Source organism: Camponotus vicinus, unplaced genomic scaffold (genome assembly GCF_025532165.1).
Source record: "Camponotus vicinus isolate PSW18456_S1 unplaced genomic scaffold, iyCamVici1.0 SCAF_2, whole genome shotgun sequence".
In the NCBI taxonomy this organism is placed as follows: domain Eukaryota; kingdom Metazoa; phylum Arthropoda; class Insecta; order Hymenoptera; family Formicidae; genus Camponotus; species Camponotus vicinus.
Window position 1 is genome coordinate 3,658,937 of NW_028141956.1, and position 25,202 is coordinate 3,684,138.

The following is a 25,202-nucleotide window of genomic DNA, read 5'->3' on the forward strand; positions in this document are numbered from 1 at the left end:
AAAACATCTAAAAGAAAAATTTTTATATAATTAAACTGTTTACTGAAATAGTCATATATAAATATAATATCGATAATTTTTATATAATATCAATTTATTATATAATTTTTAGCGATCTGCTTGAGTTCCTTCTTAGCGATCTTTCCCGTAGCCGTGCGAGGAAGCCGTTGCATGAATTTAACTCCCGTATGCAATCTACAATACCACGGCATGTTCTGCTCCACCAAGTCGGTTATGTCGAGCTCCGTCGCCTGGAATTTACGTGAGAAATTATAATGTAACGTATGTAGGGCAAGATGGTTAAACTCTTAGGACTTGCAGTAAATTGAAGTTGTGTGCGCAAAAACAGGTCAATTCTCTTTTTGGTGAAAGTCAATAAATATAGAAGATTTATATATAAACTAGTTTTCTCTTTGAGGAAAAATTTGGACGACATGAGTTACTTTGGATATTTTTTACATCAATACTTTTTAAAAATATATCAAAATATTCAATAAACATGCTGTTATGCCATCGATTTAATAGAGAAAAAATTTATAGAAGTATAAAAAAATTTATAGAAAAACTTTATAGAAGTATAGAAAAATAAGTTTTTGAAAATAATTTATAATATATATGTATGAAAAAAAGAAAAACAAAAATATTTTTTTAAAAAGATCTGAGATGATTGGATAAAGATAGATACATCTATCACGTATTTATATTATGCAATAATTACAAACTTTCGTTTATTGGAATATTACCTTTTTGCCTGGTATTTTTGACAAAAGCATGGCGTGTTCCTCGTCGATAGGGTGCGGCATCGCCATCACGGCGACCTCGGGAACCGCGAGATGTTGCTGAATCAAAGCTTCGATTTCCGCAGGCGATATTTTGATAGAACTATATAATTGATGAGCTCCGACATTCTATCGACGAGAAATATTTCGCCATAATCGAGATCGCCTGTATTCACTTCAAAATTAAAACAAGTTATGTATGCTAAAAATTTGCAGTTTTTTAATCTATATAAACATGCGAAACATTTTATTAATAATTAAAATTATTTGCACTATTTCTGATTGTTGAGAGTATGGAGCAAATATATGTTAGAGCAAAAATATGTTCTCTCTGGGACGTTGTATGTTTTCGAATTAAAGTTTTCGCATCTGCTCTAAACAATGACGTATCGAACTATTTCATGCTTACCGTCCGAATCGATAACGTTCTTCGTAGACTCAGGGTTGTTGTAGTATCCATTCATCATGTACGACGATTTGGCCCATATTTCTTCAGTTTTGTTAGCCCCCAAGATTCTTCCTGTGTTAGGATCTACCACCTTCAACCGTCCTATTTCGCACACAAATCCGCAGCTGCCCGGTTTACGGTGTATTTCGTCTGACGGGCGCATAATCCACCGTAATCCGTCATTCCTGCGGGCAGTTTGTGCAAGAATCGTTTTTCTTTCGCATCGCATGTGTTCATCGTATGTATTTTAAGTAAAGCGTTGTTTGCGCTATCACACTTGTACGAAATGACGAGATTGCAATAACGATTTATTACCTGTCGGCCTTATGACAAAGTCCATACAACTCACTATAGCTCGATATGACATTAGTGTGCGACAAAAGTTTCACCAGAGACTGCTGCAGTTCTCTCCGAAAATGTGCGCCGCCAAACAAAAGGATTTTCAATGTCGGTGCTTGCTTAATACGTCGAAATTTACCAGTCGGATGGGGAAGCAGGAATCGTATCTAAACCAGGATACCTGAATGCAAAACGACGTCCGTTAAACTCGGACGTTCCCGCACAGTGTTACCTGTACGAGGTAATAAATCATTCGGTATAACTATCACACTCAGTTGTAGATGTACCTCAATTCGGACACACCGTGTTATCCTTTAGCAAATTCGCCACGCGACATAAATTAACACAAATTAACGCGAACGCGCGAGTGTAATGTCGCGTGAAATAATATCCTCCATAGGCAAGAATATCCCCAAATGGAAATAATAACGCGAACAGATGTTGTGTGCGAGAAGTGCATGATAAATCACGTGATTTCGTCAAATTTTATCTCGTAAATTTGCATAAATGTACAATTAATTTATAAGGTATTATACATATTATTATACATGTATAAACAAATCCGTGTTTATTGCTTAAAAAATGTGTTAAATAATGTTAAAAGTATTAAAAGTTTTATAAATTCTTTTAAATAACTAGTCTATTTCTATTGCTCGCTAGAATAAAACATTGTCATATCTTATGATCACTTATCAATTATTGTTTATTACGTAAGAATGATTCTGATTTGCCGTTAATATGCAATTATGCGATTGTATGCTAATTTGCCATTACTTGTTTCGTATTTCTCGATAAAGTGGCGCAGCTCGTCGTCGTCATCATAATCCGGATCGATAATCCTCTTGGAGCAATCTAGAATAGCTTTAATGAACAATGAGCAGACCGCAATATCAATCGAAGGCGTCCACGCGGATACATGTCTCCTGAGATCGTGAATTTTCACGTGAGTCATGTAATTGATCATGGAGGCATGACTGATCTCGGTGCCTTTCGGAAAACCGCTTGTGTCGAATGAGCAAACGATTCTAGCAATCTGGGACTAGTCAGCTTCGAGCACTCGAATTCGTCGATTTCCGTCATATCTTGGGAACATAGGACGCGCTCTCGAATCCCGCCAGCTTGATGTCCAGATTAGGGCTAGTGATTTAGTTCGAAGACTTCGACATTCGAACTTCGAAGTTTCGAAGATTCGAAGCTTCGGTACTAAAATTTTCGAAGATCGTAATTTCGAAGCTTCGAAGATTATCTTACCGCGAATATATATACATAAATATATGTACAATTATAAAATTATATGATAAAATCTGAATAAAACGTTGCAATTATGTTGCTAAATTGAAAAATATGACTAAAAATTTTGATTTTCAATAATTTTGATTTTGATTTTCAATAATTTTGATTTTGATTTTGATTTTGAATAATTGTTTAATAATTTATTTTTTAAATAATTTTATTGTATATATATTAATTAATTTTTACTTTCATTTACAATATTTTCAACATTTCTTATATGAATTTGCAAGAATTTTTCGTAGTTTCAAAGATTCAAAGTTACTTCGAAATTCGAAGCTTCGAAGCTTCGAAAACATCTCAAACTTTGAAGTTAACTTCGAAGTTGTCAAAGTAACAGCCCTAGTAAATATACAAATCTCAATTTGAAATTTAATTTTAATATTTCTCTTTCTCCTCTGAAAACGTAGGCGAGAAAAAAAGAGCTTGTCTTTCGGCAAGCGAAAGAGTAAATTGAAATAAACTTTGTTAAAAAATTAATTAAAAATTGGCAAATAAAAGCGAATAAGGTATTCGTGTTTAATACATGTATTAATATGTAACGAGCAAATATAAAATTTTAAATATACTAAAAGATAACTATAGAATATATAACTAAAAGAAAAAGAGTGATTTTTTTCCTCTTCCTTGCGCTCCAATTATTACGTCTTACTCGCTCTTACTTGCCAATTTTTTTAATTAATTTTTTAATTTTTTATTATTATTTGATCCATGAATTTTTTATTTTAATTTTTAATTTTATGTGAAAGTGACGCATAATCATCCACATCTGGTTCTTATTGCTCGCAAAAATTCAATTTTGTGTTTTCACATATAAAGCCTTATTAATCTCTTGATTGCTAACATTAAATTCTTTCGAAATAATATTTTGAAAAGAGTTGCAATAATACCACAGTAATTTTCAAGTAAATTATAATTTATATAACACTATACAAGACTATATAAGATTTGCAAGATTGAGAATTAAAAATAAAATAAGACCACATACCCATGAATTAATAATTTCATGATTTATTAAGAGATCAACAAAAATATATTTATAGAATTTATTCTGTAAATTAACTTCCATATGGATCAAATAATATCAACCAATATTATTTCATTCATTAAACTAACTTTTCATTTCGCATATAAAATTCTAATAACTATTATTGTCGTGTTCGTTAGCAGAATGATTTAGCACGTGTTACTTAAAAAAATGTTTATTTTTCGTTATATTTGAATATATTTTACATTGAACGCTTCATATATGTACAATACATATACCAATTATAACAATTAATAACAATAACAATTAATAATAATTCATTTACATTGAATAACAATTCATGTATATTCATTTATGTTGAACAATTCATATATATTATATAAGTTATAATTCAATTTACTTATAATTTTAATACATGCAGTCAGATCTATATTGTATAATATAAAACATAATAATAATTATTTCAATAAAAGACAGAAGGAATAAAATGATGAAGAATAAGGTTAAAGAGATATTAATATAACGAATGTAAAATAATATCTTATAACTCTTATTCTCACTTAAAAAAAAAGAAGATAAGAACGTTTTTGATAAGTTTTAAAATCAATATCAAAAATAAATAAACATGTGTATCTTGCAATTGTTATAGTTAATTATAACATATAGGGTGTGTTCGTTTACGCAGCCGCTGCCGCAGATGTCATTCATTTATCTATAGTGTACGTGATATAAACTATAGATAAACAAATGACCATAAACATATGTTTTCTTGTAATTGTTATAGTTAATTATAATTGTTTTATAATTTTAACTTCTCCTTTATATTAGATAGTTAAAATAAGTAAGTCCAACGAATTTTTGCGTTTTATTATATTGTTTTGAACATCTTCAAATACTTTCTCTTTATATTCATTTCTTACAAATTCGCTTATCTGAAAATAAATTATATTTATATTTATTAGAAATGTAGTGCTGTATTATATAATAATACATGATACGACAACTTCAGTTAAATATTTCAGTATTCTATATAAAACTAATGTGCTAACAAATCAATGTAAAACATATAGAAAAATATAATTATTGCTATTGTTTGAAATAAATTCTCGTCTTTTGTTTATATCATTTTATCATCAAATCTTTGAAAATACATTATTGTATATAATTTTAATAAAACTAAAAATAATTTTCCATTTAAATTATGAAATTTTAATAACAGTAGTATTCTATCCAAAAAATTTTAAATCTATAATTTTTGATAAAAATAAAGATAAATAAATTTAAATTTAAATAAATAAAAACGTAAAATTTAAAATAATAAAATTTACCTGGTCAAGTTTTCCTTTAGAATACACATTGTTAATTATATAATTTAATGCATTACTTAAATAGTATATATTGTTTACATGGTATGCATTATTTACATTTCTGCAAAAAATTAAAAAGATTCTAATAAATAAATACAAAAAAACAATATGTACTTACAATTGAAATAAAAATATGTTACTAAAATACCTTGAGATTATTTTTTCTAAATTTGTTAACATATAATCGATTACTACAGTATTCTTAGCATGTTTCTCGATAATAGAAGTATAAACCACATAGTAATCTTTAATTTGTATTATTGAATTATTCGATATAGATATGTTTAGCAAATTAATTATAATGTCAGGATTTTCAGAACAAACCAAGTACGTCAAAGCCTTTTCATCCAATTTATTTACATATATATCCAATAACTTATTCCAAGTTAAAGCATTTGCTTCCATCAAGCCATTACAATACGTCCATTCTTTTAAATTTGGCGGAACTCTATAACACGTAATAAAAAACTGATATGTGTGCACAATTACACACACACACACACACACACACACACACACACACACACACACACACACACACACACACACACACACACACACACACACACACACACACACACACACACACACACACACACACACACACACACACACACACACACACACACACACATATATATATATATATATATGAGTGTGGATATGTGTACGTAAAATCCTAATAATTTATTAAATAATTTATGTCATATGTATATTCATATTAATTTATTGAGACAAATTGGAACTTAATGAATAGAATAAAATTACTTGTATGTTTTAGGATCTGCGAAATGTTCATTCAGTTTAAGAGTAGCCATTCTTTTGCATTTGGAATGACCCAAAGTACATGCCCATTTTAAAGCTTCGGATCTTTGAAGTTTCTTAAGATCATCCTCGGCAGGATCTTCTTCGTACCCTATGTTCTTAATAAGTCCATCCAAAATTTTAAGTATATATGACTAGAAAAATCATAGAATAATATTAATTTTATATCAGTTTGTAATTGACATGAACATTTGTCTTATGGACTAGATGCACGTGTACACATATATGCGCGCGCGCGCGCGCACGTATATTCCTTCATTTTAAGTGATTATATTACTATTTACTTTGAGAAATTTATTTTCTGGAACTTTGTATATATCTTTTGTATTTCCTAATATTTTAAACATAGAATGCCATGGTATAACATCTGTTTCCTGCGATAGATAGCTAATAAGATTCAAAAACATCATGATATCATTTCGGCTAATCATCAACAAAATATAGGCATCATCGATTATTTGAGCACGATTGAGTGCATGAATTTTTGTATAATTGTCAGATTTGAGATAATTCACAATTTGTTGCCAATTTGAAGAATCGTAATTGACACGATAGTATCCTATTGTAAAATTAAATAAAATTAAATAAAATTATAAATTATATTACGCTAAAATTTATTAAACAATTTATTAAAAAATTAAATTTAATTAATTTAATTTATTTTATATTTTTTAATAAATTAAATTAAATTAACATGTACATATGTATATCTCATAATTTTTTTTTATTTTAACATTTGTTACATTTAAATGAAAATTAATATTATATAAATAAAAATATTGTAAAAAGTATATAGAAAATAAACATAAAAGTAAAAATCTACAAAAAATAAATAAATATAAAAATTCTAATTGATATATTAATAATTATAAAATTAATGATTACTGGTCTTAAAAATAAAAAAATCTCTTTAAAAATATTTAAAAATTTAGATTAAATTAATATCGAATATATCAAAAATACTCACCCATTTGTTGTATATTGACAATAATCCAATCATTTGGATCAATTCCATCAATTGTTATATTTTGTTCTTGCGGTTTTAGCCAATGAGTGGGTAAAGTATTAGAAAAATCGGGATTTGTTTGCGTAGCAAAAGTCAAAGGTATCCACCATTTATTATCATTGACGTTCTTATCTTTATTCGTTGAAAGAAAATGTTCTTGCGTTATTATTACCTTATTGGTGTCACTGTTTCGAGTCACATGTACTACAGGAAAATCCGATTGTTTTATCCAAGTATCCATTACCTCTTTCAATCTATAAGCATTATGCGGAACATCTGATTTATCTAGGACTGCTTGTAAAGCGTTCCATAAGTCATCGGAAGTAGTCGAATTGAACTGGCTAAAATGTAAAACATAGAAGATAGATTTTTTAAGAGAATTATAATGCAATAAGTCATTCAAGCGTAATGCAGTCAATTGTCGAATGTTGTAAAACACTTAAAATATAATAAATATTCATTTTTATATTCTGAGAAAAATTAGAATAAAGTTTTGTAAAATTCTCAGGAATTATCTGCAATGCTTATACTCATTTTTATCATCTCAATTTTTTTTATCATTTTAAAAGTTATCGACTTAATAATAAAATTTTTAATATTTTTCATAATGATTAAATTGTTGCATTGTTCAGTGAAAAATGTAAAAGTAATTCCTTGAAATATTTATTATTAAAAATTGTTCATTTAGAAATGTAAATAGTTTCAGTATAATATTTTATTGATAGATTTATTATTTGAGGAACTTAGCAATAAAATATCAATTTAAACTTTTTGCTTTTAAGTTGAATTATTATTACACTGGATGGTTCATAAAGACCTACACAAAATGATAAATAAGTTACTTACTGCGTGTGTAAATATTTAATAAGACCACTTTGAAATATCTCATCGGTAATTATATGTTGTAACATGCGCAGTATAGCAGGTGCTAGAATAAATAGTAAATAAATACAAAAACTAATATATAATAAAATAAAATATATTATCATCCATAAATTTATAAACACAGCTAATAAAAGAGATATTCGTTATGATACATTTTACTCCTTGTGTACATTTTAATAATAAAAAATTCTTTATATTGTTTCTTCTTTTACTTTGGATCATCTATGTTCGGAATTTGTAGATAATGACTTATTTACTTATCTATCTTACCCTTGCCGTAAATGGAGTCAAAGTAGAGTGATTCAATTTCTTTAGGTCTATTGACTTCTAATGTAATTGGGTTCATAAACATACCAATATCCGAATAAAGAATTTTTCGCTGAATATCAACAACAAAGAATTCCATTATTCGCCAATCTTCAAAAATCTAAAATATACATAAATTTTAATTTTAATCAATTAAAATTAATTGAAATTAAGAAATTTAATATTATAAATTAACAATAGAATGTCAGTTATTATGATATGTAATAATATAAGTGTTTTTAGAGAAACTATAATATTTTAAACACTTAAATAATTATAGTCCAAAATTATAAACGATACATTCCATTTCTTTATATAGAGAAAATCATGAATGATTCATCTGTATTATATTACATTTGAATTTATTAGAAACATTTTTTTCGAATGCTCACCCACATGCAAACAAAACTTGCAATGATGAACATACCTGATTGAAAATATATACTTGGAAGAACGACGCAAATCCCTCTTTTAACCATACATGAGACCACCATAATGGAGTGACTATATTACCAAACCATTGATGCGCCATTTCATGTATTATTGCTACCGCTACATATAATTTCATAGATATTGTATCGAAACTTTCATTGTATGCAAGGTATCTTTCACTAAAAATTATTATATAAATGTTTTCATTAAAAATTATATAAATTATTATATAAATATAAGTTATGTCCATTTCAATGTATTTTATAATTATGTAATCTAATATAAAACATTTTACTTTAAATAATTATGTATAAATGTAAAAGTTCATATATAATTATTTAAAAAATTTTTGTATTTTATAAACGCATATATATAATTTACATTTTAAAATTATATCACTTTCAACTTTTGTATAGTTTAAAATATAATTCAATTATATTTTTATTCTTTCTTGTGTGTGTGTGTATGTGTGTGTGTGCTTGCGCGCGTGCGCATGCATATATTCTACATTTTATAAAATTATTCAACAGAAAAAAATTTATAATTTTGAGTTCAATCTTAAATTACTTAAATAACCAAAAGTTTTTAAGACTGCCTTTTTTACAAAAAAGAATAATTTATATAATTTTAAAAAATAAAACAAAAAATAATAATTATAAAATTTCCAGCAAAATAAGTAATCTGACCTTTGCAAAAATTTATAGTTATAATATTAAATATAGTCATATCTATAGTTATAATATTCAATATTAATTATGCAGAATTAATAATTTAACAAAAGTTAAAAAATATTTTCAATTTATATAACACAAGATATCTGATACGCATTATTTCATTGATATTTTTCTTAAATTGCATATATTACCCAAAAATATTAAGTCCCCAATTTTCCATAGCACTAGGTTTGTATTGTGGAAGTGCTACGAGATCCATTTTTGGAACCTTATAGGTGCTGTTGGTATATTCTGTCAATAGCCTCTTAGATTTTTGAACAACTTCTTGTGCAAATTTTGTGTCCGACACCAATTTCGGTCTGCACCATATATTGATGGTCTCATCTTCAGTAGGAACGCGAACGTAATCGGCTACTAATACAAACGCTACGAGATAGGTAGACATGATGGGAGTCGTATCAAAATGCGTCCATATCATGCCGTCTTCGTTATCATCTTCCGATTGTTCTCGTATTGGCATATTTGATAGAGCCGTGTAATTTCGATGATGTTTTATGGAGATATCGAAAGTAGCTTTTAATGCCGGTTCGTCCCAACATGGAAACGCTCGTCGCGCATAAGTCGGTTCGAAATACGTTGCAGCTAACCACCTGCCACATTTCAATGATACGCTTTTGATTATGATAAATTTTCTGTTGCCATGAATGAGGATGAATGAAATACATAAATATGGAAACGCATAAAATGTGATTCATGATTCACGCTCGAACAAAGTAAATAACATTTTTGTAGAGTCTAGACACTATATATTATATAAAGTAATGAAGAATTTATCAAAATGCATACATTTCTTCAAAAATCTGTTAATCTTATTTTATTATATTGCATTAAATATAATTATGCGTTATTAAACATTATACAGACAAACTTCTCAAAAATTTTCATAAAACAGTTTATAATAAAAAAAGAAAGCAAAATTTTATTCCGGAATTTTCCAAAAAATATGAAATATGAGAAAACATATTAGTATATTAACAGGAATATATAATATTATGTAGACAAATATTTAAAATATTGCACATGTATATGCAAATATCAAATTACGATATTAAACAATTTTATATTAAATCATATATATTATATGACAGTTAAAAAGATCTTAGCATATTATAGCGACATATGATGATGACAGAAGTAAGAAATAAATAATAATAATAAATAATATTAAAAAAATACACATGGCATTTGAAAGAAACGTTTCAGATATTAATATTTATGCTTACACATTATTTCCTTCCTCATTGATATAAAATGATATGAAAAAGCCTTTCAAGTCCTCATATAGAATACCAACATATCGCATTTTCAAAGTATAATTTCCAGGTAATAGTTTATCATTAAAATTAAGAACTAAGATTTGTGTTACATTGTTATAATTATGTGATGCCGGAGTATAGACAGTACCATTGTTATCGAACAATGATGTCACCGCTTTGTTTATTATCAATTTCAATGTGTGCAAACTCAAGTTTTGCGTTACGTGACGAATTGTGATGTTAATATTGGATTCTCCTATAAAGATAAAATTATTTTCCTCAATATATAGCATTAGCTTAATATTGTAATGTATCGGAACTACATTGTCTGGTAAACGATAATTAATCGCCGAATTATTGTTTGAATCCTTGTCAACAAAAACCAAATCATTGCTTGAAGCTTTATCAATAGGAAGAATCGCTTTAGCAGTAAATATTAGGCCAAGATTTATTAATAATTTCAAAATAGCCATGTCAATCAAGTCGCTTTCAAACATCTGCACAAATATTTTTAGAAGGAGAATAATATTATAATATAATACAAACTGTAATTTTGAATTTATATTTTATGAGTTAGAGATTTTAGCATATTATAACTATGATGAAGGCAAAAAATAGGTAATAATAAAATATTAAAATAGATAATGATAAACAATAAATTAAGAAATAATATATATTAGATACGTATTAAAAAGGACTTTCAAATTTTATTATCTACTTACATAACTGATTGCTATATTATTTACGAGATGAAATTCACACTGTGAATTAGTATCTTTTATTAGTTGATATTCTCTAATCTGGATGGTTTAAGATATCGTCCGTTAGTGTTGATGAACTCGAGGAAATTAAAGCCGTTTGCTGTTTGAAGTCACGGGGAAGGTTTATTATTTTCGATCAAAGTTATATTTCGAACAAAGTTACATGTCATCGTTAAATATATTTATGTTGTTGTCTTCGCTTCGTTTTTAACTTTGTAGTTTAAAACGGAATCAAATAGACAATCGAAGAGTGTAACTGAAATATTAATATAATTATATGAAGCATGAGTTATCTCGAAATTTGATTCTTTATACATATTGAAATATTAAATGCACTATATCCGCCCGAACATAATGCATATGCAATGTACATGTGCCAAATCTTGTAGGATTGGTGTCAGACATATGTCTTTTCGAAATTTTGAACAATAAAACAAAATTAATTTTCTTGGTCTTATAATAAATATTAAAGCTGATTTAATTCGAAGGTTTCGATATTCGAAGATTTGAAACTTTGGTATTGAAATCTTCGAAGATCGAAATTTCGAAACTTCCAAGGTTATCTTACCGCGATAAATATACATTTATAAAATTGTATGATAAAATCTGAATAAAACGTTGCAATCGTGTTGCTAAATTGAAAAATATTTAAAATAAAAAAACTTTTGATTTTCAATCATTTTTAATAATTTTTTACTAATATACTTTTTAAATAATATATGTACATATATTAATTAATTCACTTTTATTTACAATATTTTCAATATTTCTTATATGAATTTACAAGAATTTTTAAAACATCGAAAACATCTCAAACTTTGAAATTGTCAAAAGTAATAGCCGTAGTAAATCAAAATTTGAAATTTGTTTTTAATATCTCCCTTTTTCTCTCCTGAAACATAGGTGAGAAAAAAATGAACTTGTCTTTCGGCAAGAGAAACAGTAAATTGAATAAATTTTAATTTTAAAAATTAATTAAAAATTGGCCAATAAAAGCTAGTAAGGTATTCGTGTTTAATACATGTATTGTAACGATCAAACATAAAATTTTAAATATACTAATAACTAATAGAAAAAGGATGATTTTTTTTCTCTTCCTTGCGCTCCAATTATCATGTCTTATTGGCTCCTACTTGTCAATTTTTAATTTTTTAATTATTATTATTTGTGATTCATGAATTTTTATTTTAATTTTTAATTTTATGTGAAACTGAGACACATAACTATCAGCATCTGGCTCTTATCGCCCGCAAAAATTCAATTTTGTGTTTTCACATATAAAGCCTTATTAATCTCTTGTTAACATTAAATTCATTCGAAATAATATTTTGAAAAGAGTTGCAATAATACCACAGTAATTGCCACAGTAATTTCCAAGTAAATATAAGACTATACAAAATTTGCAAAGTTGAGAGCTAACAATAAATTAAGACCACATGAATTAATAATTTTGGTTTATATAATATGGTTTATTATATATAAGAGATCAACAAAAGTATATTTATAGAATTCTGTACATTAACTTGCATATCAAATGATATCAACCAATATTATCTTACTCATTCATGCAAAATAACTTTTTATTTTGCAAATAAAATTCTAACAGCTATTATTGTCGTATTCGTTAGCAGAATGATTCAGCACGTGTTACGTCGAGTTACTTAAAAAATGTATATTTTTCGTTGAATATATTACATTGAACAATTCATATATACACAATACATATGCCAAATAACAATTAATAACACAATCCACAATTTATTTATATTGAACAATTCATATATATATATATATATATATATATATATATATATATATATATACATATATATAAGTAATGATTCAATTTACTTATTATTTTATTATATGCTGTGAGATCTATATTGTACATGTAATATAAAACATAATTTGAATAAAAACAAAAGGAATAAAATTATGCAGAATAAAGTTGAAGAGATATTAGTGTAAGAAATGTAAAAAATAATATCTTATAACTTATTCTCAATTAAAAAAAAACGAGAAGAATTCTGATAAAGTTTAAAATTAATATCAGAAATAAATAAACGTATGTGTCCGTCTTGCAATTGTTATAGTTAATTATAATTATTTTATAATTTTAACTTCTCTTTTATATTAGGTGGTTGAATTGAGGTATATGCGTTTAACCGTTCTTTGCGTTTTATTATCTCGTCTTGAACATCTTTGAATACTTCTTCTTCAAATTCATTTCTGATAAATTCGCTTATCTAAAAATAAATTATATTTATGTTTATTATAAATTTAAGAGCATTCTATCGAAAATATTTAAAATCTATAATTTTTGATAAGAAAAAAGATAAATAAACTTAAATATAAATAAATAAAAATATAAAATTTAAAATAATAAAATTTACCTCGTCAAGTTTTCTTTTAGAATACACATTGTTAATTATATCATATAATGCATTATTTACATCGTATACATTATTTTCATATCTGCACAAAATTAAAAAATTTATTATAAATAAATACAAAAAACAATATGTACTTACAATTTATATAAAATATGTTACTAAAATACCTTGAGATTACTTTTTTTAAATTTGTTAATATATAATCGATTACTACATTATTCTTAGCATGTTTCTTGATAATAGAAGTATAAACCACATAGTAATCTTCAATTTGTATTATTGAATTGTTCGATATAGATATGTTTAGCAAATTAATTATAATGTCAGGATTTTCAGAGCAAACCAAGTACGTCAAAGTCTTTTCATCCGATTTATTTACATATATATCGAATAACTTATTCCAAGTAGAAGCATTTGCTTCCATCAAGCCATTACAATACACCCATTCTTTTAAATTTGGCGGAACTCTATAACACATAATAAAAAAACTTATGTGTGTATAATTACATATATATATGAGTGGATATCTATATAAAATCCTAATAATTTATTTAAATAATTTATGTCATATGTATATTCATATTAATTTATTAGGACAAATTGAAACTTAATGAATAGAATAAAATTACTTATATGTTTTAGGATCTGCCAAATGTTCATTCAGTTTAACAGTGGCCATTCTCTTGCATTCGGAATGACCTAGAGTGCATGCCCATTTTAAAGTTTCGGTTCTTTGAAGTTTCGTAAGCTCATCATCGGTAGGATCTTCTTCGTACCCTATGTTCTTAATAAATCCATCCAAAATTTCGAGCATGTATGACTACAAAAATCATAGAATAATATAAATTTTACATCGGTTTGTAATTGATATGAACATTTGTCTTATGGATTAGATACACGTGTACACATACACATACACACACGCACGCGCGCACATATATTTCTTCATTTTAAGTGATTATATTACTATTTACTTTGAGAAATTCATTTTCTGGAACTTTGTATATATCTTCTGAAAATCTTAACGCTTGAAATATAGAGTACCATGGTATAAAATCTATTTCCTCGGATAGATAGTCAATAAGATTCAAAGACATCATGATATCAAGTTGGCCCGATACCATAAAGAAAAAGGCATCATCGATGATTTGAGCACGATTAAGTGCATGAATTTTTGTATAATCGTCAGATTGGAGATAATTCATAATTTTTTGCCAATTTGAAGAATCGTAATTGACACGATAGTATCCTATTGTAAAATTAAATAAAAATAGTAAATTACATTACGTTAAAATTTGTTAAACAATTTATTAAAAAATTAAATTAAATTAACATATACATATACATCATACTTTTCTCTTATTTCAACATTTGTTACATTTAAATGTGTGTGTTGAAAATTTATATTATATAATAGATTAAAATTAAAAATATAAAAATATATAAGCATAAAAATAAAAATCTATAGAAAATAAATAAATATAAAAATGCTAATTCTGATATATTATTATTAATTATAAAATTAATGATTATTGGTCTTAAAAATAAAAAGGACTGTATTTTAACATTTAAATTAAATTAATATCGAATATATCAAAAATACTCACCCATTTGTTGTATATTGACAATAATCCAATCATTTGGATCAATTCCATCAATCGTTATATATTGATCTTGCGGTTTTAGCCAATGAGTGGGTAAAGTATTAGAAAAATCGGGATTTGTTTGCGTAACGAAAGTCAAAGGTATCCACCATTTATCATTGATGTTCTTATTTTTATTTGTCGAAAGGAAATGTTCTTGCGTTATTATTACCTCATTAGTATCAGTGTTTCGGGTCACATGTACTACAGGAAAATCCGATTGTTTTATCCAAGTATTCATTATCTCCTTCAATCTATAAGTATTATACGGGGCATCTGATTTATCTAGGACTGCTTGTAAAGCGTTCCATAAGTCATCCGAAGTAGCCGAATTGAACTGGCTAAATTGTAAAACATAGAAGATAGATTTATTAAGAGAATTTTAATGCAATAAGTCATACAAGCATAAATAAATGCAATCAATTGTCGAATGTTACACTAAAGCATTCAAAATATAATAATGATTCATTTTTTTTAATTCTGAGAAAGATTAGAATAAAGTTTTGTAAAATTCTCAGGAATTATCTGCAATGCTTATACTTATTTTTATCATCTCAATCCTTTTTATCATTTTAAAAGTTATCGATTTAATAATAAAATTTTTAATATTTTTAATAATGATTAAATTGTTGCATTGTTCAGTGAAAAATATAAAAGTAGTTCGTTGAAATATTTATTATTAAAAATTGTTCATTTAGAAATGTAAAAAATTTCAGCTGTATAGTATTTTATTGATAGATTTATTATCTGAGCAACTAAATCTGAGCAATAAAATGTCAGTTTAAACTTTTTGCTTTTAAATTGAATTACTATTACACTGAATAATTCATAAAGATTTACACAAAAAGATAAATATGTTACTTACTGAGTGTGTAAATATTTAATAAGACCACTTTGAAATATCTCATTGGTAATTATATGTTGTAACATGCGCAGTATAGCAGGTGCTGCAATAAATAATAAATAAAAAAACACAAAAACTAAAATATATAATAAAATAAAATATCATGTATAAATTTGTGAACACAACTAAAAAAGAGATTAATCATTGTGATAAGTACATTTTAATAAAATAAAAAATTCTTTTTATTGTTTCTTTTTCTTCATCTATGTTCGAGAACTTGAGGATAATGACTTATTTATTCTACCTTACCCTTGCGGTAAATGGAGCCAAAGAAAAGTGATTCAATTTCTTCGGGTGTATTGACTTCTAATGTAATTGGGTTTATAAACATACTAATATCCAAATTAAGAATTGCTCGCTGAATGTCAACAACAAAATATTCCATTATTCGCCAATCTTCGAAAATCTAAAATATACACAAGTTTTCATTTCAACCAATTAAAATTCATTAAAATTAAAAAAAAATCAATATTATAAATTAATAATAGAAAGTCAATTATGACTTGTAATAACATTATGTTTTTAGAGAAACTGTTTAAAAATGTTAAGTAAATATAATCTAAAATTATAAGCGATACATTTCTTTTTTTTCATATAGAAAGTCATGAATGATTCATCTGTATTATATTACATTTAAATTTAATAGAAATATTTTTTTGAATACTCACCCACATGTAAACAAAACTTGCAATAATATCTATATTTTTACCTACCTCATTAAAAATATATATTTCAAAAAACGACGAAAATCCCTCACTTAACCATAGATCAGACCACCATAATGGAGTGACTATATTACCAAACCATTGATGCGCCATTTCATGTATTATTGTCGCCGCTACATCTAGTTTAGTAAATACCGTATCGAAACTTTCATTGTATGTTAATTTTCTTTCACTAAAAATTATTATATAAATGTAGTTATGTTTATTTCAATGTACTATATAATTATGTAATCTAATATAAAACATTTTACTTTAAATAATTATAAATGTCAAAGTTTATACATAATTATTTAAAAAATTTTATAAAAAATATATATATATATATATATATATATATATATATATATATATATATATATATATATATATATACAGGGTAGCCCACGTAAAGTATTACAAATTTATATCTCGGAAACGAAGCAATTTAGAGAAAAATGTTTCAGACAAAAGATGTATGGTTTCAAGGGGGACATAAGATAGTGCCATTAGTTTGACCTTGAAGGTCACGTGAAGGTCACCTCCAACTTTTTAAATGAGATATCCTATATAATTTTGCATATTCTTGTAGCTCATCTCGAGAGCTTTCCAAAACACTATAATTAAGTTAATTTTCATTAAGTACTTTCCGAGTTATGAGACTTGAAATCATTTCTTAATTTTACATAAACCGTAAAATATCTTGTAAAATATTCATTTTTCGATTATCTTACCTTAATACTTTTATGTACAAAATAATGAGAGAAATCAATTATTTACATTTAAAGAAATGTAATTGTTAATTGCAAATTACATTTTTTCTTTCGAAACAATTATGTGTTTTCTTTACACCAATTGATTCCTCTTATTATTTTGTACATAAAAATATTAAGGTAAGATAATCGAAAAATGAATATTTTACAAGATATTTTACGGTTTATGTAAAATTAAGAAATGATTTTAAGCCTTATAACTCGGAAAGTACTTAATGAAAACTAACTTAATTATAGTGTTTTGGAAAGCTCTCGAGATGAGCTACAAGAATATGCAAAATTATATAGGATATCTCATTTAAAAAGTTGGAGGTGACCTTCACGTGACTTTCAGCTGACTCTTCAAGGTCAAACTAATGGCACCGTCTCATGTCCCCCTTGAAACCATATAACTTTTGTCTGAAACGTTTTTTTCTACAATTAAAATTAAAAAAGTTATGAGGGTGAAACTTTTAAAATGGGACACCCTGTATATATACAGGGTGTCCTAGACCACCCGTACACCCCTTTTCTTTCAAAAATTAAGCATTTTAGAGAAAAACGTTTTCGACAAAAATTGTATGGTTTTGAGGGGAACATAAGATGGTGTCATTGGTTTGACCTTGGATGGCATCGTTAAGGTGAGGTCAAGGACAGCTTTAATTTCTTAAATGGAACCACCTATTTTTTTATTGCATATTCTTATAGCTTATGTCGAGAGCTTTCCAAAACACTATAATAAAGTATTTTTTCATCAGGTACTTTTCGAGTTATAAGGCTTGAAATAATTTCTTAATTTTACATAAACCATAAAATATCTAGTAAAATATTTATTTTTCGATTACCTTACCTTAATACTTTTATGTACAAAATAATGAGAGGAATCAATTGGTGTAAAGAAAACACAAAATTGTTTCGAAAAAAAAAATGTAATTTGCAATTAACAATTACATTTTTTTTTTGGAAACAATTATGTGTTTTCTTTACACCAATCGATTCCTCTCATTATTTTGTACATAAAAGTATTAAGATAAGATAATCGAAAAATGAATATTTTACTAGATATTTTATGGTTTATGTAAAATTAAGAAATTATTTCAAGCCTTATAACTCGAAAAGTACTTGATGAAAAAATACTTTATTATAGTGTTTTGGAAAGCTCTCGACATAAGCTATAAGAATATGCAATAAAAAATAGGTTATTCCATTTAAGAAATTAAAGGTGTCCTTGACCTCACCTTAACGATGCCATCCAAGGTCAAACCAATGACACCATCTTATGTTCCCTTCAAAACCATACAATTTTTGTCGAAAACGTTTTTCTCTAAAATGCTTAGTTTTTGAAAGAAAAGGGGTGTACGGGTGGTCTAGGACACCCTGTATATATATATATATATATACAGGGTGAGCCATTTTAATTAACGCACGCAATTATTTCGGAAACAAAGCATTTTAGAGAAAAATGTTTCAGACAAAAGTTTTATGGTTTCGAGGGGGCCATAAGATGGTATCATTGGTTTGACCTTGAAGAGTTATTTGAAGGTCACATGAAGGTCACCTTCAATTTCTTAAATGGAACCTACTATTTGTCATTGCATATTCTTGTAGCTTACCTCGAGAGCTTTCCAAAACACTATAATTAAGTACTTTTTTGTTAAGTACTTTTTGAGTTATGAGGCTTGAATTAATTTCTTAATTTTACATAAACCGTAAAATATCTTGTAAAATATTCATTTTTCGATTATCTTACCTTAATACTTTTATGTACAAAATAATGAGAGGAATCAATTGGTGTAAAGAAAACACATAGTTGTTTTTAAGAAAAAATATGGAATTGTTAATTGCAAATTACATATTTTTTCTTCAAAACAACTATGTGTTTTTTTTCCTCTCCTTCCTATGTGTTTTGATTCCTCTCATTATTTTGTACGTAAAAGTATTAAGGTAAGATAATCGAAAAATGAATATTTTACAAGATATTTTACGGTTTATGTAAAATTAAGAAATTATTTCAAGCCTCATATCTCAAAAAGTACTTAACGAAAAGGTACTTAATTATAGTGTTTTGGAAAGCTATCGAGATAAGCTACAAGAATATGCAATGACAAATAGTAGGTTCCATTTAAGAAATTGAAGGTGACCTTCATGTGACCTTCAAATAACTCTTCAAGGTCAAACCAATGATACCATCTTATGGCCCCCTCGAAACCAAACAACTTTTGTCTGAAACATTTTTCTCTAAAATGCTTTGTTTCCGAAATAATTGCGTGCGTTAATTAAAATGGCTCACCCTGTATATAATTTACATTTTAAAATTATATCTTTTTCAACTTTTGTATGGTCCAAAATATAATTCAATTATATATTTATTCTCTTTTGTGTGTGTGCGCGCACATGCATATACTCTACATTTTATAAAATTATTCAACAGAAAAAATTTATAATTTTGAGTTCAATCTTAAATTACTTAAATAACCAAAATTTTTTAAGACTACCTTTTTTACAAAAAAGAATAATTTCTATAGTTTTAAAAAATGAAACAATAGAACAATAATTATAAAATTTCCAGTAAAATAAATAATCTACTCTTTCGTAATAATCTATAGTTATAATATTTAATATTATTTATACAGAATTAATAATTTGAAAAATTGAAAAAAATTTTCAATTTATATGATACAAGATATCTGATACGCATTGTTCTATTGATAATTTTTTTAAATTGCATATATTACACAAAAGTAATGAGTCCCCAATTTTTCATGGCACTAGGTATGAATTGCGGGAGTGCTACGAGATCCATTTTTGGAACCTTATAGGTGCTGTTGGTATATTCTGTCAATAGCCTTTTAGATTTTTGAACAACTTCTTGTGCAAATTTTGTGTCCGACACCAATTTCGGTCTGCACCATATATTAATGGTTTCATCCTTAGTAGGAACGCGAACGTAATCGGCTACTAATACAAACGCTACGAGATAGGTAGACATGATAGGTGTCGTATCAAAGTGCGTCCATATCATGTCGTCTTTGTTACCATCTTCCGATTGTTCTCGTATTGGCATATTTGATAGAGCCGTGTAATTTCGATGATGCTTTATGGAGATATCGAAAGTAGCTTTTAATGCCGGTTCGTCCCAACATGGGAACGCTCGTCGCGCATAAGTCGGTTCGAAATACGTTGCAGCTAACCACCTGCCACATTTCAATGATACGCTTTTGATTATGATAAATTTTCTGTTGCCATGAATGAGGATGAATGAAATACATAAATATGAAAACGCGTAAAATGTGATTCATGATTCATGCTCGAACAATAGTAAATAACATTTTTGTAGAGTCTAGACATTACATATTAAATAAAGTAATGAAATTTATCAAAATGCATACGTGTGCATTTCTTCAGAAATCTGTTAATCTTTTTTAATTTTGTTATATTTTATTAAATATAATTATGTGTTATTGAATATATTTAAAAATAATTATACATACAAACTTCTTAAAAATTTTCATAAAACAGTTTATAATTTAAAAAAATTAGGCAAAATTTTACTCCGGAATTTTCCAAAAAATATGAAATATGAGAAAACATATTAGTGCATTAACAGGAATACATAATATTATGTAGACAAATATTTAAAATATTGCACACGTATATGCAATTCTCAAATTGCGATATTAAGCAATTTCATATTAAATCATACATATTATATGACATTTAAAGATCTTAGCATATTATAACGATATATGATGATGACAGAAGTAACAAATAAATAATAATAATAAATAATATTAAAAAAATACACATGGCATTCGAAAGAAACGTTTCAGATATTAATTTTTATACTTACACATTATTTCCTTTCTCATTGATATAAAATGATATGAAAAAGCCTTTCAAGTCCTCATGTAGAATACCAACATATCGCATTTTCAAAGTATAATTTCCAGGTAATAGTTTATCATTAAAATTAAGAACTAAGATTTGTGTTACATTGTTATAATTATGTGATGCCGGAGTATAGACAGTATCATTATTATTGTACAATGATATCACCGCTTCGTTTATTATCAATTCCAATGCGTGTAAACTCAAGTTTTGCGTTACATGACGAATTGTAATGTTAACATTGGATTCTCCTATAAAGACAAAATTATTTTCCTCAATATATGGCATTAGCTTAATATTGTAATGTATCGGAACTACGTTGTCTGGTAAACGATAATTAATCGCCGAATTATTGTTTGAATCTTCGTCAATTTTCTGAACTGAATCATTGCTTGAATCTTTGTCAATAGGAATCGCTGTAGCAGTAAATATTAGGCCAAGATTTATTAACAATTTCAAAATAGCCATGTCAAGTCGCTGTTAAAAATCTGCACAAATATTTTTAGAAGAAGAATAATATAATAATATAATACAAACTGTAATTTTGAATTTATATTTTATATGAGTTACAGATTTTAGCATATTATAACTATGAAGGCAAAAAAATATGCAATAGATAGTAACAAAATAGATAATAATAATAAATAATAAATAAAGATATAATACATATTAAAAAGAACTTTCAAATTTTATTGTCTACTTACATAACCGATTGCTATTCTTATTTACGAGATGGAACACTGTGAACTAATATCTTTTATTATTTGGTATTCTCTAATCTGGATGGTTCAAGATATCGTCCGTTAATGTTGACGAACCCGAGGAAATTAAAGCCGTTTGCTGTTTGAAGTCACGGGGAAGGTCTATTATTTTCGACTTCAGCAAAGTTACATGTCATCGTTAAGTATATTTATGTTGTTGTCTTCGCTTCGTTTTCAACTTTGTAGTTTAAAACGGGGGATCAAATAGACCATCAAAAAATAATTGAAATATTAATATATTGCAATTATATGAGGCATGTAATGCGTCCTCTCGAAAGTTGATTCTTTATATACATATTGAATAAATGCCTATATCCGCCCAAATCTAATGCATATGCAATATACATACATATGCGAATCCTCGTGGGATCGATATGTCAGACATATGTTTTTTCAAAATTTTGAAACAAAACAAATTTTCTTGTAGTCTTATAATTAATATGAGGACTAATGATTTAGTTCGAAGGCTTCGATATTCGAAAATTCGAAGCATCGGAGATTATCTTACCACGATAAATATACATTTATAAAAATATAAAATCTGAAACGTTGCAATTATGTTGCCAAGTTGAAAAATATGACTAAAAATTTTGATTTTCAATAAGTTTGAATAATTTATTTTTCAAATAATTTTTTATGTATATATATTAATTAATTTTCTCTTTTATTTACAATATTTTCAACATTCTCATATGAATTTGCAAAATTATATTTTTCGGAACTTCGAAGGTTCGAAGTTAACATCGAAATTGGAAGCTTCGAATCTTTGTCAAAAGTAAGAGCCCTAGTCCAGATGATCCTCCTCGACGATCCGTGCCAAACATTCGATCGATTCCACATTCGCAAACACTATTTTCGATCTTGTTAGCGAGAGAAAAAAACGCGCGGTCGCTGAAAAATGAAGAGATTTCCATGTAAATTTATTCCACACGTTTTTGAAAAAATCTCGACGCGACGTCATCCCGTCGTTACTTTCGTTATAATATTTATACGCATTAATCTGCCATATTCGTTGCAGATTCGTGACAAAGATAAAACCGAAACTACTCGTATACGAATAATTCAGATGTTTTTTTCGCGCCGCGTCGCGCCGATTGATTAAAACCGAAATCAAAATAAAGGTATAGAAAATCAAAAGGGAAAAGGACTGGAAATGGAATGAAATGCTCAGCAACAGAGAGCGCACTCGCCGTCGTACGCTGTACGTGCGGAAAAATCGGATCTCGTTCGGCGGTGGTTTAATGCTCGGTGGAAGGAAAAAAAAGGATCGGGAACAGGCTGCGGAAAAGCGGGAGAAAAGTAATAACGTACTTGGGGAGAGCTCGTTGTCCCATGGGTTGCTAATGGCGCCGACGTAGAGTGCCGCCAGCAGCGTAGTACGTATGATTCCAAGTGATTGTGAGTGCAAATGCCGATTATGTCGCCCAGTTGAACAGCCTGCTCTCTCAACCACAGCGCGCATTTCACGCTTTTCTCCGTCATTTCCGCGAAAGTGGTCTTGTGCCGGTAACCGCCTCCACCAACACACACATCACTGATCGAACGAGGAGCAGGGGGAAGGGGGTAGCGGGTTAAGAGGCGAATCTACGTTAGCGGAATTTACGTTAAAGTCGATCCGATGGTGCGTCTATTGACACTCTCTTCATAGAAATAGTCTATATCTATTTACTTGCGCGACGAATTCTGGTTTGCTCCGCAGCTTTTCCAACCCTCAACGCTCCGACGTTCGTGAATCGGTACTTCCTTGCCGATCAATATGTTGTCTTCTATTTTAAACGTCAGATCGTCCTGAAAGTCTGTATGGCAAGTGCAATTATTTGATAATCATGAATTGAAAATTTAAGTGCCGAAGATGACAAATTATCAATGCGGTATAAAAGAATCTATGCAGCAGACATTCAATTCATTTTTCTGTAGTATTTAAATAGTATTTAAATGTTAATTCTGATAGAGAGAGAAAAAAGACGAGGACACTTAATTATATACTTTTCAAGTCTTGAATAAAAAGATTTTAAACTTGAATTTAACGTCATGAATAGCGCTAACGATACAGACTTCCAATAATAATTCTTGACATTTATTGTATCTGTACCTTTTCGATGAGTCTTAAAGTTCATCATCGTAAAAATGCTCTCTCTCTCTCTCTCTCTCTCTCTCTCTCTCTCTCTCTCTCTCTCTCTCTCTCTCTCTCTCTCTCTCTCTCTCGATACTGCACTTAATACTCGATATTCCTACGAGTGAATCGTGTAAGACTTATATAACTGACTAAACGAGTGCACATCTTTCATTATCTTATTCTCGGCTTAGTTTTAATTCTTGCATTATTAATATTATTACGACAATGATTTACTTATACAATATTATAAAATGCGATAATGCATCAAAGTGCATTGTGATTTTCACGCAGATGGAAGGGATAAATGATCTCGTGGCGAACGGTGAGTATATCAACGTTCCCTCGGAATTTGTTTTTACGATGGAAATTATCAAGAGATCCATTAGGAAAAAAACCCACCACTCGCAAACGCGTTGCGAAACAATGCTGTCATGATGTACCGAGGAAAGACAAATATTTGTATGCAAACTCGGATGCGCAAGTCCCGTCCACGAATGTTTCTCTCTTTCTGTTGAGTAATTCCGAGTCTCTCTGAACAAAAACCACTGATTTAATGCAGCGATCCGATTTTATTCTAACAAAATGTAAAAGAAAATACTTTTATATTGAAAAAATATTGATTGTAGGC

At 27.7% G+C, this 25,202-nt stretch overlaps 2 protein-coding genes and 1 pseudogene across 3 annotated transcripts; all 3 read right to left on the bottom strand.

The window, feature by feature from the left end:
- Positions 1-89: 89 nt before the first annotated feature.
- On the bottom strand, positions 90-24,575 carry LOC145966365 (uncharacterized; annotated as a pseudogene).
- Positions 4,099-11,503, bottom strand: LOC145966712 (aminopeptidase N-like). The gene is made up of 12 exons (XM_083091010.1): positions 11,378-11,503; positions 10,623-11,152; positions 9,531-9,989; positions 8,661-8,844; positions 8,198-8,354; positions 7,889-7,970; positions 7,004-7,383; positions 6,321-6,595; positions 5,980-6,170; positions 5,360-5,659; positions 5,173-5,272; positions 4,099-4,776 (listed from the first exon to the last, which is right to left on the bottom strand). Exons 2-12 carry the CDS (start codon positions 11,150-11,152, stop codon positions 4,669-4,671), a joined length of 2,766 nt encoding a protein of 921 aa, XP_082947136.1. The 5' UTR covers positions 11,378-11,503; the 3' UTR covers positions 4,099-4,668.
- LOC145966713 (aminopeptidase N-like) lies at positions 12,899-22,571 on the bottom strand. 2 transcript variants are annotated; one of them, XM_083091011.1, is made up of 12 exons: positions 22,402-22,571; positions 21,660-22,185; positions 20,545-21,003; positions 17,070-17,253; positions 16,606-16,762; positions 16,318-16,399; positions 15,417-15,793; positions 14,784-15,058; positions 14,439-14,629; positions 13,977-14,276; positions 13,810-13,891; positions 12,899-13,662 (listed from the first exon to the last, which is right to left on the bottom strand). In XM_083091011.1, the coding sequence occupies exons 2-12, from the start codon at positions 22,163-22,165 to the stop codon at positions 13,525-13,527; spliced, it is 2,751 nt and encodes a 916-aa protein (XP_082947137.1). In that variant the 5' UTR covers positions 22,166-22,185; positions 22,402-22,571; the 3' UTR covers positions 12,899-13,524. The 2 variants fall into 2 exon arrangements, with proteins under 2 accessions (XP_082947137.1, XP_082947139.1); XM_083091013.1 differs by lacking the exon at positions 12,899-13,662 and having other exon boundaries at positions 13,806-13,891; positions 13,988-14,276.
- Positions 24,576-25,202: the final 627 nt, after the last annotated feature.